Genomic DNA, 16,678 nt, shown 5'->3' on the forward strand with positions numbered 1-16,678 from the left:
TTTGGTTTTTTCAATTTTTTTATTGTGGTAAAATTTTACCATCTTAACCTTTTTTTTTTTTGAGGAAGATTAGCCCTGAGCTAACTACTGCCAGTCCTCCTCTTTTTGCTGAGGAAGCCTGGCCCTGAGCTAACATCCATGCCCATCTTCCTCTATTTTATGTGGGATGCCTACCACAGCATGGTGTGCCAGGCGGTGCCATGTCCGTGCCCAGGATCCAGGCCGGCGAGCCCCGGGGCCGCTGAAGCGCAATGTGCAAACTTAACCACTGCACCACCGAGCCGACCCGATCCTAACCACTTTTAAGTGGTATTTATATATATATATAGTTTGCTTACTTCTCTCTACCTCATACTGAAAGTTCCTTGAGGGTAGACATGAAGATCTGTCTTATTCACGATGGTATTCCCATAACCCAGGGGAGACCTGGGAAACAGGAAGAGCTCCATAAATAAGTCTTGAAGGAGTGAAGGAGTGAGTCATTTAGCCTGGAGCCCCACTGAGGAGGGTGGCTTTGGAAGTCAAACATGGATGGGCACCAAATGGGCACAGGCCGGAGGAGAGGACAGTTTCTGCTAACGTTGTCCCTGGGCATCCACCCGAGAATAGGTACCTCTCACACTTGCTAGTGGTAGCTGATGTGTGACCAGTGGAGCTCGGCTCTGGAGCTAGCAAAACCAGGCCTTCAACCCCAGCTTTGCCCCATTAACCACCCGTCTAACCTTGCGCTAAGTCAATTCACCTCTCAGTGTCCTCGTCTAAAAGATGGGGTTTGAAATAGCACCTACCTCCCAGGGTTGTTCTGACAGTAGAATGGCTTACAGCAGTGGGCATATTGTCGGTTTTCAGTTAATACAAGTTAGTCCTTTCTCTCTTTCCCCAGCAAAATGCAGCCTGAGAGCAGAAGGGGGACTCTGGCATTGCTCAGCTTCTCTTGAGTCAGACTGCCACAAGGCACCGGGCTCCAGTGTCCCTCTTCCTCTTCCCGGATGCGTTCCCTCACCTAGCGTGTCAGTCACTTTTTCCTACAGACTCTCCCAGTCTCCTGTGACACCTCTTATCAAAGTTCTGGTCTTCCCTCATTGAAATGATTTGAGCCCTGCACCTCCAGGAGCCATGCTCACCAGAAGCATTGAGAGGCTGTTTGAGTAAAACCAAGCCCAAAGGCCCTGGCTCCCAGAGTACTTTCAAGTGCAGAATAAATAGGTTTGGAATCAGTCCCTGACTTTAATTGGCTGTGATCCAGGACAAGTTACTTAGAGATAAAAGTCACACCTACTTTCTACAGCGGTGATTCCCAAACTGTTACTGCACGGAATTACTTGGGAGTCACTCCTAGAGTCTCTGATGCAGCAGGTCTGTGGCGGGACCCGATAATTTGCATTTCTAACCAGTGCCCAGGGGACAACGAGGCTGCTGATTGGCGACACTTTGACAACCATTGTTCCAGGAAATTCCGGGAGTCTGATGTGAAACTCTCGGTGCAGTTCCAAGCGCAAGGCAAGCGAAGCCTGTTATTACTGTGTCTACCCCGAGGAGCCCTCCTCCGCTCGCCCTGGTTCACACATGACTCCCTAACCGCAGGAGCTCTTCCCCGCTGGCGGCGTCTACACAGCCGGCAACGCCGCGGGCGGGGCGGCGCGAGCGAGAACTCGGGTGAGGGTGGGGCCAGACGCGCGCGCCGACGCGCATGCGTGCGGGAAGAGATGGGGGCGTGGCTCAAGCTCCAGGCCGGAAGCGGTAGGTTGCAGGGGCCGGCCGGTTGCGTCCCCTTTCCGGCTGGTCCCCATGGAGGCTCTGGGGAAGCTGAAGCAGTTCGATGCCTACCCTAAGACTCTGGAGGACTTCCGGGTCAAGACCTGCGGGGGCGCCACCGGTAGGCCGCGGCGGGGCCCGGGTCATGGGGAGAGGGGGGTCCTAGACCTTGGCCGAGGCGCCTGGACCCTGCCGGCCTGCCGGGGGCTGAGGGAGCGGAACCGAGGCCATTCTGACCCTCGCTCCCTGCCCTGCAGTGACTATTGTCAGTGGCCTTCTTATGCTGCTACTGTTCCTGTCCGAGCTGCAGTATTATCTCACCACTGAGGTAAGGGGCGGGGCCTAGTGCGTGGGCGGGGCTTGGCCTTCTACGGGTGGGAGTGGGATAGGAGAGGCATGGGACCAAATCTTACTGAGGTAATGCTGCCCCAGGTGCACCCTGAGCTCTACGTGGACAAGTCACGGGGAGATAAACTGAAGATCAACATCGATGTATTTTTTCCGCACATGCCTTGTGCCTGTGAGTACTTCACCGTGGGTGGGAATTCTAAGTCTCAGGGTTCTCAGGTGGGCTTCCAGATTCACACCTGCAGTCTTAGGTTCCAGACTGGACCCCAGGACAACCTCCTTCCCCTAATCCACTGCTGCCCCAAGACAGGCCGAGTATCCCCTTAACCCTCCAAACGCACAGATTCCTTTGACCCTAGGATCCCAGTACCTCACCCTGACTTCCTGCTTCCAGATCTGAGCATCGATGCCATGGATGTGGCGGGGGAGCAGCAGCTGGATGTGGAACACAACCTGTTCAAGCAGCGACTGGATAAGGATGGCATCCCCGTGAGCTCAGAGGCTGAGCGTCATGGTAACTGAAGGGAGGGGGCCAGATCTCAGATCCCAGAGCTGAACATGTCCAAGCCCTACCTTCTGGCAAGTGGGCTGTGGCCAGCCCAGTGACAAATGAAGCAGCTAGGACCCAGAGAAGTCAAGTAGCTTGCCTAGGGTCCCCAAACTATTATGAATCAGAATGGGCTGAAATCCAGGCTTCTAGCCTCTATATATTGAGTCGAGTACTCTACCTGGCTATCATTCTCAGAGGTCCCTATCCCTGCCTATTTTGATTTGAGTAACAGAAGTTTGACGATGGGTCCTATGTACGGTTCCCTTGGCAGAACTCCTCTAGATGGACTCAAGCATCTCTGGGTGTTTGTTTCCTCATCCCATTGGCTGAATTCAGCCCTTAATGCTCCTCCCCTTTAGAATGCAGAGTGGCTTAAGGTTAAGAGTTTATGTTCTTGAGTTAGATTGCCTGAATTCAGATGTAGCTTTGTCTCTTGCATCTGTGACCTCAGCTCTAAATGATGATAAACACTAGTACTCACTACATGGAATTGTAGGATCAAGTAAAGTAATATGTGTACAATGCCTGGTACAGAGTATCTGTTCACTTTTAGCTTCCTTTCCTCTCTCCAGGCAGCCTCCCATGTCCTCCATTAACTCAGTTTCTCACTGTAACAAAACCCTTCTCAAACTACGATTTTTCACACCTTAGGGATTGCTCTGTTGGTGAGCTTTATCATTCGTTTGTTCAATAAATGTATGTGGAACACCAGGAAAACCAACAGAATTTGCTGTAGGGTTGGATGTAGGGTGGAAGAGAGCAGAGTCAAGGTTGATTCCAAGGCTTTTGGTCCGAGCACATGAATGACTTGTGATGGAGATGACCAGAGAAGAAGAGGATTTTTGTGTGAGAGAGGTGGGGAAATATTATATATCCACTACTATGTAACAAATTACCCCAGAAGTTAATGGCTTAATACATCAGTTTGCTGTTTCAGTTTCTGTGGGTCAGGAGTTCGAGTGGCTTCGTTGGGTGCTTCTGGCTTAGGATGTCTCATGAGGTTGCAGTCAGGCTGTTGGCTGGGGCTGCGGTCGTATGAAGGCTTGCCTGGGGTTGGGAGATCTGCTTCTAAGAGGGCTCACACAGATGGCTGTTGGCAAGATGCCCCAGTGCCTTTGCCACATGGGCCTTTCAGTAGGGCTGCTTGAGTGTCCTCACAGCGTGGCAGCTGGCTTCCCCATGTGCAAGTGATCCAGGAGAGAGCAAAGTGGAAACCACAACTTCTTTTGTGACCTAGCCTTAGAAATTGCACACCATCATTTCTACAATATACTAGTGGTTATACAGATCAATTTTATTCATTATGGGAGGGGGTCTACATAAGGATGTGAATACCAGGAGATGGGGATCATTGGGGACATCTTGGAGACTGGTCCCACAGGGGAGGATCAGGATTTGGGCGCAGATTGCAGATTTGAGACATGTTAAATTTGGGATGCCCATTTTATACCCTAGTAATGTTAAGGAGGCAGATGTACCAGTCTAGGCTTTGGAGAAGGGCTGGAGAAATAAATGTAGGAGTTATCAGCTTAGTGGGATTTAAAGCCACTGGTCTAAATGAGAAAACCTAGGGAGTGAATATAGATAGAAGAGACGTCTAGGGACTATACCCTGGGCCCCTCCAATATTTAGAAGTCAGGAAATGAGGTTCCAGGAAGGAAGATTGAGAGGGATTAGCCATTAAGGTGGAAGAGAACCAAGAGATGTACCAAAAGCCAAGTGGAGGAAGAGTTTCAAGAAGAGAGAGTGAGCAACTGTGTCAGAAGCTACTGATCGTCCAGTAAAATGAGAACTGAGAGTTGACCATTGCAGTTGGCAACACAGAGGTCATTGGAGACTTTCAAAGGAATAGTTTGGATATTGTTGGGGATGAAAATCTGGCCAAAGAGCAGAAGAGCAAGTGGAGATGTCAAGTATTGATGACCGTTCCAGGAGTTTGGCTGTAAGAGAGAGCAGAGAAGTGGGGTGGGCTGGAGGAGAGTGTGGGAGAAGGGGTGGGTTTGGTGCCAAGATTAAGTGAGATTCTTTTGCTTCTCTTAGTGGAAATTGGAAGCAAGATCATTAGTTAAGAGTGAAGAAAGTGGAAGCCTGAGATGAGAGGAAAAGCTGTAACTTAGTCATCTCAAGGAATGGGAGAATGAACCAGTTAGTGAAATGAAGTAGGATTGCCAGGCAGTCTTTAGGCACAGTCAAGAAGTAGGCACAGAGAGCTGAGTTTAACTAGGGTTTGGGTTTTGCTAGGCTGGTACAATGAAGGGAGAGAGGAACAAGTAAGTTGTGGATATGTGCAAGAGAGTAATTACACCAATGGACCATAGAATTTATTTTCCAGTTTTATTGAGATAGAATTAAAATATAGCATTGTGTGAATTTAAGGTGTACAACGTGATGATTTGATCTACATATGCCTTGTAAGATGATTACCACAGTAAGGTTGGCTAACACGTCCATCACCTCACGTGGTTACCTTTTTTGTGTGTATGGTAAGAACAGTTAAGATCTACTCCCTTAGCAACTTTCAGGTTCCCAATACAGTATTGGTAACTATCGTGACCATGCTATACATTAGAACCCCAGAACTTACTGATCTGATAGCTGAAAGTTTGTGCCCTTGACAAACATCTCTCCATTTCCCCTAACCCCTGGCAGCCACCAAAATACCTGTGTTTCTATGAGTTCAGCTTTTGTTTCCGCGTATAAGTGAGGTCATACAGTATATGTCTTTATCTGTCTGACTTATTTCACTTAGCGTAGTGTTCTCAAAGTTTATACATATTGTTTCAAATGGCAGGATTTCCTTTTTTAATAGCTTGATAATATTCCATTATAGAATTTTATATATATATTCCACATTTTCTTTATCTGTTGATAGGCACTTAGGTTGTTTCCATGTCTTGGCTGTTGTAAATAATACTGCAATGAACATGGGACTACAGATATCTCTTTGAGATACTGATTTTTATTTATTTTTTAATATATATCCAGAAGTGGGATTGCTGGAACATATGGTAGTTCTATTTTTAATTTTTTGAGGCACTTCCATGCTGTTTTCCATAGTGGCTGTACCAATTTACATTCCCACCAACAGTACAGAAGATTTCGCTTTTCTTTATATCCTCACCAATATTTATCTCGTTTTTATTTATTTTTTGGATGATAGCCATTCTGACAGGTGTGAAGTGATATCTCATGGTTTTGATTTGCATTTCCCTGATGATTAGTGATGTTGAGCACCTTTTCATGCACCTGTTGGCCATTTGTATGTTTTCTTTTGAAAAATGTCTATTCAGGTCATTTGCCCATTTTTAATTGGATTATTTGTCCTTTTGCTATTGAGTTATATGAGTTCCTTATGTATTTTAGATATTAATCCCTTATCAGATATATTATTTGCATATATATTTTCTCCCATTTTGTAGGTGCCTTTTCATTTTGTTTCCTTTGCTGCGCAGAAGCTTTTTATTTTGGTGTAGTGTCAGGTGTTTATTTTTGCTTTTATTGCCTGTGCTTTTGGTGTCATATCCAAGAAATTATTGCCAAAACCAATGTCAGGGAGCTCTTTCCCTCTGTTTTCTTCTGTATGGTTTTATGGTATCAGATCTTACATTTAAGTCTTTAATCCATTTTGAGTTAATTTTTGTGAGTGGTGTAAGATAGGGGTCCAGTTTCATTCTTTTGCATGTGAATATCCAGTTTTGCCAACACCATTTATTGAAGAGACTGTCATTCCCTGTTTGGACCATGGAATTCTAATAAGAAGGGAATTAAGGACATGAAGGGGTGATAGTGTCAGTGGTTTTAAATAATTGGTGGATCCTGGGTTCCAGAGATAGTGAACTGGAAAAATAAGGCTACATAGTTGAAGACTGGGATAATTGAAATTGAATTATGGAAAGTTTGCCATAATTGGTAATGATAAGGTCTAGGTATGAGCACATAATGGACAGCTGAGGTGTATGACAAAATTAAAAGATTATTGGAGGACAGGAGGTCAGGGTATTGAATATTGTAATCACCAGTTATGATGGAGTAGTTAGAGAGAGTCAGGGAGCCGAGTGCCGAGACAGAGGTCCGAGAAGCACCCTGGTGAAGTGGTCAAGGGCATAAGCTTTAGGATGAGAGCTGAAATCTGCCGCTTACTGTGTTGCATTGAGCAAAGTTACTTCTCATCTCTGAGCCTCAGCTTCTTCTCAAGTGTGGCAGGGATCATAACCTCCTCCTTCCTAGAGTCACTGTGGGGATGAAGAGACGATAGATGTAAAGTACAGCGACCTATACTCAGCTAATACTTAGTATTCACTGTTATTGTTTTATTACTATTACTTTTATTAAAAGAAATATATGTGTAGAAGCATTTGTTGCCCAACACATAGTATGCACTACATAAATATTAACTATTGTTATAACTTTTATTATTCCCAAGCCATAGCCAAAGGGCTTGTGCTTTCACTGTGTCTGCCCCCAGCTGATGGCGCTGCCTCTGCCCTCCCCTTAGAGCTCGGGAAAGTCGAGGTGAAGGTGTTTGACCCTGACTCCCTGGACCCTGATCGCTGTGAGAGCTGCTATGGTGCTGAGACAGAAGACATCAAGTGAGCTGGACCCTGGGGGCGGGAGGGAGCACCAGGGCTCATCCTGACCTCTGTGGGACTCTGACGGGGAGGTCAGACCAAGAATTTAGAGGAGATGGAGTGTGTACCTTGATCACTGATCCTGGTGTAAGCATCTGAGGCTCTGTGCCCAGGCCCTGACCTGGGGATAAGGCTAAAGTGCTCCCTGCTCTGGTTCAGAGGTGGTCTCTGGAGTCCAGCTGCCTGGGTTCCAGCCACGTGACTTTGGGCCAAAGCACGTAATCTCTCTTGTGAAGGAGGGTGGTAATAACACCTTTCTGGTAAGAGTCACGTAAGGATTAAATGTATACCGTGTGTGAAGCTCTGAGGTGGAAGGCCCAGCCAGGTTATTAGGCCCTTGATGTGTGGCAACTGCTGCTGTATTTCCCAGGCCCTGACCCCTGAGAGGCTGATTCCGCAGGACTGGGGTGGGGCCTAGGGATATATATTTTTATATATATACATTTTTTAATATATATATCTTTATATATATGTAAATAAATATGTAAATTTTTAAAATATATATATCATAAATTTTTTTATTGTGGTAAAATATATGTGACATAAAATTTACCATTTTAACCATTTTCAAGTGTATAATTCAGTGGCATTAACTATATTCATAGCATTGTGCAGCCATCACCACTATCTGTTCCAGAACTTGTCATCATCCCAAACAGAACGGGAATATGTATTTTTCACAGTCCCACTCCTGCCGAGGAGACACACTTCGAGGACATTTAGTGGTCAGGGATGAGGCTGACGGAGCCTTCATTAGTGGGCACAACTGCTCATGCTTTATTTCTCAAGGTGCCAGCACTGTTTTCATGCCTCTTTGACCCTCTCACACCGCACCGCCTCTCCTACAGGTGCTGTAACACCTGTGAGGACGTGCGGGAGGCATACCGCCGTCGAGGCTGGGCCTTCAAGAATCCAGACACTATTGAGCAGTGCCGGCGAGAGGGCTTCAGCCAGAAGATGCAGGAACAGAAAAATGAAGGCTGCCAGGTGTATGGCTTCTTGGAAGTCAACAAGGTACAGGAGGGACCTAGGCAGGGCAGGGCCAGCTGGGCTGTGGGTTGGCCCTACGCCACTGTGAATCGAGGGTCCAGTCAGGCCCTCAGGAGGCGAAGGGAGGAAACGGCTGGAGAATTAGAGGGAATATCCCCTACAGGTGGCCGGAAACTTCCACTTTGCCCCCGGGAAGAGCTTCCAGCAGTCCCACGTGCACGGTGAGTGATCCTGCATCAGCCGGGGAGGATTAGACCTTGGACACCTTGGCGAGTTTGAGTGTCCCCTCACCTGCCTGATGTTCCTTTGTCTTGGCCCAGAGCAGACCCTCATTGCAGGGCAGCAGTTAGGTACAAGAGTTGAGAGCACAGGCTGAGGAGCCAAAAAGTTTCTTAACCTTTTTGATCTTTAGTTTCCTACTTTATAAAATAGGGATGGTACTTATCTCCTCGGGTGTTTGTGCAGGTTACAGATTATAGCACAGAGCCCGGCTGCTGGTAGGCACTGTTTAAAAGGTAGCGCCCAATATCAGATGACCTGTGTGGGCAGCTTTGGGGGAAGCAGAGCTGGGGTGGAACACAGGTTCTGCCGCTCCTGGGTTATGTCATATTTGGGAAGTAGTGAGCCCTACTCAGTTTCTTCTGGAAAATGGGGCTGAAGATACTAGTACCTCCTTCACAAGGGTGTTCACAGGGATGAATAAATGAGGTTTATTCTCATTCACTTATTAATTCATGTATTCAGTAGATATTTAGTAATTCCCTGCCATGTGCCACTTGCTAGTCTAGGTGCTAAGGATACAGCAGTGAACAAAACAAAGTCCCTGCCCTCAGAACATTCTAGTAAAGAAGCAGACAATACACAAGTATGTAAAATATATGGTATATCAGATGCTATTAACTAATATGAACCCAAAAAAAGCAAGATAAAGATGACAGAGGCAAGGGCCTAGGGTGAGATGAGATGGTATGTGTGTGCTATTTTATATAAGCGGGTCAGGAAAAGACTCTGATGGGGTGACATTTGAGTAAAGACCTGAAGAATGTCTGGGGTCTGGATGTGGGGGCCGGGGGAGTGTTTCAAGCAGAGTAAATAGTAAATGCAGATCCGTACGCTGAGAATGTGCTTGGTGAGTTCAGGGTACAGTAAGAAAGTTAGGGTGGCCGGAGCAGAGTGAGCAGAGCAGTGGTTAGAAATAAGGTGAGAGAGGTAATGGGGCCGTGTCATGTGGGGCTGGAAGAGCACTGTAGGGTATTGGGCTTTCATTCTGCATGACACGGGCAGTCAGTGTGAGGCTCTGAAGAAGTGGTATATGAGCTGACTTAACTTTGAAAAGGTAAGCAGTGCTCTGCTCTGTGGGGAAGACTTAGGGGGAAAGGACAGAACCAGAGGGGCCAGTTAGGAGGCTATTGCAGTGGTCAGTCCAGGCATGGCATGTTGGGTGCTAGGCCAGACTGGTGGTGGAGGTGGTAGGAAGCGATTGTGTATATTTTGACAGTGGGGCTGAGAAGAGTTGCTGATGGATGTGAGGGGTAAAGGAAAGAGGAGTCAGGAATGACTGCAAAGTTTTGTACCTGAGTAGCAAGAAGAATGAAGTTACCCTTTAGTGAAGGGGCAAGACTCAGAGGAATAGGTTTAGACATTTGGAGTTGGGAGGTGTAGAGCAGGTATGCAGCTTTTGACATGTTCAGACCAGTGGGATTTGGGTATCCTTTTGGACACCCCAGATGTCAAGTGAGCAGTTGGCTATTCAAGTCTGGAGTTCAGGGGAGAGGTCTGGCCTGGAAATAGAAATGTTGGAGTCATCAGCATATTTAAAACCATGGGACTGGATGAAATCGCCCTAGAGGGGAGAGTGGATGGAGAAGAGGAGAGCTCGCAGGACTGAGCGCTGGGCCTCCTACATTAGAGCACAAGGGCATCAGGAGGAAGCTACAGAGGAGACTGGTAAGAAATGCAGTGCAAACCAAGAGAGTAGTGTCCTGAAAGCCAAGGGACGGACGTGTTTCCAGAGCCACATCAGAGCTTCTGGATGTGGAGTAAGAATTGCCCACTGGGTGTATAACATGGCAGTGGTCATTTTGACCTTGACAGCAGTTTGGGTGGAGTGCTGGGAGCACCCATAGAGTGGGTTCAGGAGGGAATGGGAGCGGAATTGGAGCCAGTGAGTGTGGACAGCTGATTTGTGGAGTTTGCCCTAAAGGGAGGAGAGAGTGGGCTGTAGCTGGAGGAAAATGTGGAGTCAAGGGAGGGTTTTGTAAGATGTATGATGTAGCAGAATGTTAATATGCTGTTGGAAATTACCTACTAAAGAGAGCAGAAGTGATGGTCCAGAGATGAGAGCAACAATTACTGGAGTGAAGTCCTTGAGAAGGAAAAAGAAGAATCTGGTGCCTTAGAAGTGTAGAAAGCCCCAACTTGGCAACAGGGGGAAAGGCAGACGGTGTGGGTGCAGGTCAGTTGGCAGCCGGGTGATCTGGAAATCACCAGGAATTGTGACCAGGTTGTATAAGAGAGGGTCATGGCCAGTGGTGGCTAGAATCCTTGAGAAACGGCATGGGCAGATGACCTGTGTGTGGATCTCTAAGTGGTTAAAACAAGTAGGGATAGTTGGTAGTACAGTTTGCTGTGAGCTGCAAAGCTTGGAATTTTTAGGGAAGATCGAGGGACAGTGATCTTGAAGTGGCATTACAGAACAAGGAGGAGGACAGGGGTGGGAGAGAAATACCACACCACTTGGGGGGCTGTAAGGAAAATAGTACCTTCAAGGAAGAGCCAGGCTGTGGGTGGGGCAAGAGGTAAGGAGAATGTTTAGAGGTTGAAGATATAGGGGTTTTGCTGATTAGTAACAGGGCCCCCTAGAAGGATCTGGGAGGGACGGGAGTCGAGATCATATTAGGGGTTGTCCCAAGCCACATTGTGACAAGAGTCCAGGAGATGAGAGATGGCCTTGCAGTCCTGAGCTGCCCAGGGACTAAGGTAAGCAAGAGTAACAGGGCCAGTGGAGAGAGTCCTGCTGGTCTTTAAGGCAGTTTGTAGTGGTGAGGCTGAATGTTGGGGAGGGGCAGGGAGGTGAGTCTGGAGCCCCGTCTTTACTCTGGAGGGGGCTGGTGGTCTCACTGGGATTGTGGCAAAGCAGTTAGTGTCAAGCTGTCAGCATAGGATCTGTAGGCACTTAGTAGGAGGTGGTGCCGGGAGGCGGCTGCAGCATCTCTGCTTCTCCGCCTGGGCTGTTGTCAGAGTCAGGAAGTCAGGAAGCCAGGGCAAAGGTGCTCTGTACCCTGGATGGATGTTCAAAACACAAAGCTACAGTTGCTCGAGTCTAGAGATCTGGCGGAGGTGAAGGCCAGGGAGCAAGTTCTTGACACCCTTGTTGATTTGGTGGGGGAGGAGGGAAGCTTGTAAAGTTTACCAAGTACTTTTCTATCTTTCCATCTTAGATCCTACCTGGTCCTCAGGACAGCCCTTTGCAGAGGAAGTCACTGAGGCCCAGAGAGGACAAGTGATTTGCCCAAGGTCACATAGCTAGGAAAGTGGCTCTTTGGACTCTGCGTCTTTTGTTCTTTCTAGGCCACCATACTTCTGCCTCCAAGACCATTTGCACTCTTCCCTGGCCGGGAAAGGGCTCCCTTGGGGACGGGACCAGGAGGAAGCTTGTTAGTTGAGTGCCCACCCTGCTGCTGAGGCAGGAATATTCCAGTCTTCCCTTCTGCGTGTATCTTGCTCTGTAGTTCTCATTGTGAAGTTCTGAATCTTTTTTCTCTTCCTTCCCTCTCTCTCCCTCCCTCCCCCATGCTGCAGTACATGCTGTGGAGAGTAAGTGGCCCTGCCCTTAGGGAGGCCAAGCCCCCACTTCTGGGGCAGCCTCCTCTCCCAGGATAGGGGGAGGTTTGGATAGGCCTGGGGTTGGGGCCTTCTCTGGCCTGGCTGCTGGGTGGCTATAAAAAGCACTGGGACGTATCTTTGAGATGCGCTTCCTTGCAGCAGGAGAGATCAGGGTTAGAAGGCTGGAAGAACTTGTTCTGGAACGGATGGTACAGGGCACCCATGGATTTCCTTTGGGGGGCTCTCAGGGTAGGGGCCGAAGAGTCAGGGAAAGCACTTGGACAACATTCTCATGTCCCACCTCACTTTGGGGTTCAGTGGTTGGCCATCACCTCTAGTTAAGGAGAGACCAAAGTCAGTGGGTTTTGTTTCCTGAGATGCAAGCAGGGCCTTGGTGGAAGTGAAGGCCAGAGTGATGCCCTTGAAGGGCTCCCTGTGCACGTCAGGGAAAAAATGGAGTCTGTGTTCTTAAGACCCCTGGGGAGGGCTTGGACTCGCCCACGGGCCCAAGGCAGGCCTTTTCTGGCTGGCCCCCAGCAGGACCAGGCTGGGGTTGGAATGAGGGGTTGAAGAAGAGCCGGGCGGGTCACACTCCAGAGAGAGGAGTGACGAGGCCTGAGCGAGGACTCTGAGGGAGCCAGGAGGCTGGTCCTGCTCCACCTGGTGACACCTTCTCCCTTCTCTCCTAGTCCATGACTTGCAGAGCTTCGGCCTCGACAATGTACGTACCAGGTGGAAACCCTGGAGGGTGGGTGGGGGTGGGAGACTGGTTGCTGCCTTCATTTCTCTGTAGGGACATCCTGGGATCGGGGAGCAGATAAAGAAAAATATACCATATTCTGACAGGGAATCCAGTCTGAGGGCTGAATAACTGGGAGTGACTCTTGGACTGAGATCTGCACAGGCTCGAGACAGGGGGATGGAGTTGGATGAGAGCTTCCCAGGCAGAGGGAGCCTTGGGCAGGGTCAAGAGGGAGGGGGGCACTTCTCAGGGACTACGGGGCTGGTGTAGATGGATGAGGCTGGAGAGATCAGCAAGGACCAGACGACACAGGACCCAGGGGCCGTGCCGAAGAGTCTGGTCTTTCTCTGGAGAACAGTGGGAAACTGTTTGCCTGCTTTAACCAGGGTTGTGACATAATCAGATTGGCATATTTTTAAAGATCCTTCTAGTGGCTGAGTTTGATATAGACTGGAGCAGAACAGGAGCAGGAGCTGGGAGATCTGGGGCTCCTCCAGCCTTTGGCTTCCCTGGCTTGAGACCTCTAGGCAAAGCTAGACCTGCCACACAGGGTCCCTGCCCAGTCTGTGTTTGCCTAATGTATGCATACAGCCAGAACCTCAGACTCCGAAGCCCCAGGAGCCTGCAGACTCTCTGAAGGAGTTCCTAGGTGGGGAGTGCAGGTTCCCGTCTCGGTCAGATTCTCCCAGGCAGGGCCTGTCCCTCCTGCCCGCATCTCCACCCAACCACTTCCCAGACCCCGATGACCCTGTCTGCTACCGTACTCTACAGCTTTGGATGGGGTGGGACCTGTTGGGGCCTTAAATACTCATAGGCCCAGGTGCTGGTGTTGCTTACAGATCAACATGACCCACTACATTCGGCACCTGTCATTCGGGGAGGACTACCCGGGCATTGTGAACCCCCTGGACCGCACCAACGTCACCGCACCCCAAGGTACCAGTCTGGGAGGTAGCCCCCAGCTACCAAAGCGCTGCCCAGCACCCATGCCCAGTGTTCTTTTCTCCCTGCAGCCTCCATGATGTTCCAGTACTTTGTGAAGGTGGTACCCACAGTATACATGAAGGTAGATGGGGAGGTGAGTCTGCAGGAGCTCACATATCAGAGTCCCTTCAACCTGGGAAGTGGAGTGCTGCTCTTATCCCTGTGTGATGGATGATAAGCTGAGGCTCAGAGAGGGTAGGTGACTTGCCCTCACAGCCAGAGTATGGGCCCAGGCTGTTGGATTTCAAAGCACTTGCTTTTTCTACTTGCCCAAACTGCTTCCATCTGTTCTTTTGGTGTCCACTGTCTGTCTGCCTCACTGTGCCCTGTGGTCTGCCCTGGGCTGGGGGCTAGCCAGGCCAACCCTTCCTGGGCCCCCTACTCCCCTCTCTGCTGTGGCCTGTGGAGCAGCATCTCACCAGACTGCTAGAATGCATGGGACTGAGAAGCAGAGGAAGTCAGGCCCAGACTTGCCAGGAGCTCATGGTACAGCCTTGGAGAGTAGCTTCTCATCCCTGGACCCCACTGAGAGTATCCACCAAAAGTAGCCAGGATTGGTGAACTGTAAAGAGCTGGTGACCAGAGCGGAAGCTGGGGTGGTGAGGCTGAGAGTGGACGTCTAGGTGGTCCCCCCCCTTGCAGTGTGCATTACCAGCGTGGGGCCTCATTTTCTCCTCCACACAGTCAAGGCACCACAGACAAGGGGCAGGAGCAGAGGTCAGGCTGAGGAGGGTTGGGACCAGGTCGTAGACCTTGCCCTCCCCCAGACTTCCCTCCCACCCCAGGTGCTGAGGACAAATCAGTTCTCTGTGACCAGACACGAGAAGGTCGCCAATGGGCTGATGGGCGACCAGGGGCTTCCCGGAGTCTTCGTGCTCTATGAACTCTCGCCCATGATGGTGAAGCTGACAGAGAAACACAGGTGAGGGTGGGGAAAGGGGGGCCTGGGCCTGCAGGGAGTGGGGATGCCTGCTGACCCCCCACCCCTCTGCCAGGTCCTTCACGCACTTCCTGACGGGCGTGTGCGCTATCATCGGGGGCATGTTCACAGGTTAGAAGCTCAAGGGTGGCTATCTGGGGTTGGGGGCGCGGTGGGGAGTGTAAAGCCTGGGCGCCCCCCGATTGGGGGAAGAGGGGTACCTCCAGGGCCAAGGGGAGATACTGGCCTGGCCAGTTAGGTGACAGGGTTCTGGAGGTCAAGCCAACGGCCTAACTGGGCCAGTGCCAGCCATTGTCTCTCTCACCAGTGGCTGGACTCATCGATTCGCTCATCTACCACTCAGCTCGAGCCATCCAGAAGAAAATTGATCTAGGGAAGACAACGTAGTTGTCCCCTTCCCCCTCTGTTGTTCCCTCTTTCTCCTGTTTCTCTTTAGGCTTGTGGCCATTTTCCCAGCCTCTTTCCCCACCACCCAACCCCTACTCGGAGAGTCAGTCGCAGCCCCAGGTTGATAAATCTATTGATTGTGATAGTACTCACTGGTCTCCGTGTGGTTCTTGGGATGGGCTGGAGCCTGGGAACAAACCCTCATCACAGCTGCTTAGTGAAGGTAATCAGAACTGACAAATCGGGGCAGGTGCCCTCTGGGAGCCCCACATGGATGTCCCCTGGTTAATAGGGCTTTATTCAAACCAGACTGGTGTCTACCCCACAGCCCTGTCCTTAGTCCTTCCTCTGCTTCAGTCTTCGGGCCTTTTGGGTTCAGGGCTGAGATGGACCTTTCCATGTGAACTTCCTGGAGCCACCGTGGCCCCCAGGCTCATGAGTGTCGGATGCCTGTGGTAGTAGGGCCCTGGGTGCAGTCTGGGGCTTGCCACCTCTTCAGTGATGGCTAAAGCTGGGCCCCCCACCACCACCCTGGGCTCAGTCACCTGATCCCCGTCTGTTCACTCACCCTGCTCCATGCCAAGCCCTGCTGGCTGCTAGTGCTGAGAGGGGTCTAGCCAGGTCCTGTGCAGTCTCCAAGGTGGAGACAGAACTGAAGAAAAGGGAGGGAAGGTAGCAGTGGCCATTCTGGAGCAGGGCCAGCATCAGACTCCAGCTCTGGACCTAGTCAGGGCTTCTCATTATAGCCCTTTATACACGTGGAGAACCAGGCCCTGAGACCTCACACTGCACAACCCAGGGAATCAGGGACGTTAACAGCTGGTTAGTTCATCCAGTCATTTCTCAGGGAGTTTCAGTGTAAGACACTAGTAGGGGGAGAAGCAGAGAGAGGACAGGAAGCAAAGTAGGCCAATGATAGCAAAACCTTGGAGGTAGACAGACCTGAGATCCAGCTCTGATGTGATGATCATTTAGCCATGTGACCTTGGACGTGTTATTTAATCCCGCTATGGGCAGCAGTCTCATCTATAATGTGTAGGTGATACTGCCAGCTGTAGTGAGCCTTCTTTTTTTAGTCACTCAGGAACCATTCCCACTTGTTAATGGCATCCTGAATTTCCTCTGGGAACTCCCTGTCCACCCTGTCAGCTCGTGGTTGGGAGGAGGGTAGGTGTCCCACCCTAAGCTCCAGAGAAGGGCCCCATCCAGCATATCCCACTCCGCTGGCCACAGCGGCCCAGTCAGGCTCTGTCAGGACTAGGAAAGCTTTCTTTCCTTCTGGATGTGAATATGGGAGGACGTGTGGTTGCTGCAGCCATCCTGCACTTCCAAGAGGAGACTATCTGCGAGTGAGCTAGCCCCCAGAGGACAGCAGAGCTGAGCCCAGAGTTAGTGAATCATTGTGACATCATTTGACCCCTGTGACGAGGTGCACCTGAAGCCAGCTAGCCAAACCCTGGGAATTACAGCAAGGAGAGCCAAAAAATTCCCTTTTTGCTTATGCCAATTTGGGTTGGGATTTCTAGCAC

At 50.0% G+C, this 16,678-nt stretch overlaps 1 protein-coding gene across 4 annotated transcripts; it reads left to right on the plus strand.

Annotated features, from left to right (window-relative positions):
* Positions 1–1,448: 1,448 nt before the first annotated feature.
* On the plus strand, positions 1,449–15,297 carry ERGIC3 (ERGIC and golgi 3). 4 transcript variants are annotated; one of them, XM_023626466.2, is made up of 14 exons: positions 1,686–1,876; positions 2,013–2,083; positions 2,188–2,275; positions 2,498–2,617; positions 7,149–7,242; positions 8,130–8,295; positions 8,435–8,492; positions 12,073–12,087; positions 12,786–12,817; positions 13,678–13,774; positions 13,852–13,916; positions 14,608–14,744; positions 14,818–14,873; positions 15,070–15,297. In XM_023626466.2, exons 1-14 carry the CDS (start codon positions 1,789–1,791, stop codon positions 15,147–15,149), a joined length of 1,167 nt encoding a protein of 388 aa, XP_023482234.1. In that variant the 5' UTR covers positions 1,686–1,788; the 3' UTR covers positions 15,150–15,297. The 4 variants fall into 4 exon arrangements, with proteins under 4 accessions (XP_023482235.1, XP_023482233.1, XP_023482234.1 ...); XM_023626464.2 differs by having other exon boundaries at positions 1,711–1,876; positions 7,119–7,242; XM_023626467.2 differs by lacking the exon at positions 12,073–12,087 and having other exon boundaries at positions 1,449–1,876.
* Positions 15,298–16,678: the final 1,381 nt, after the last annotated feature.

Source organism: Equus caballus, chromosome 22, assembly GCF_041296265.1.
Source record: "Equus caballus isolate H_3958 breed thoroughbred chromosome 22, TB-T2T, whole genome shotgun sequence".
Lineage (NCBI taxonomy): Eukaryota > Metazoa > Chordata > Mammalia > Perissodactyla > Equidae > Equus > Equus caballus.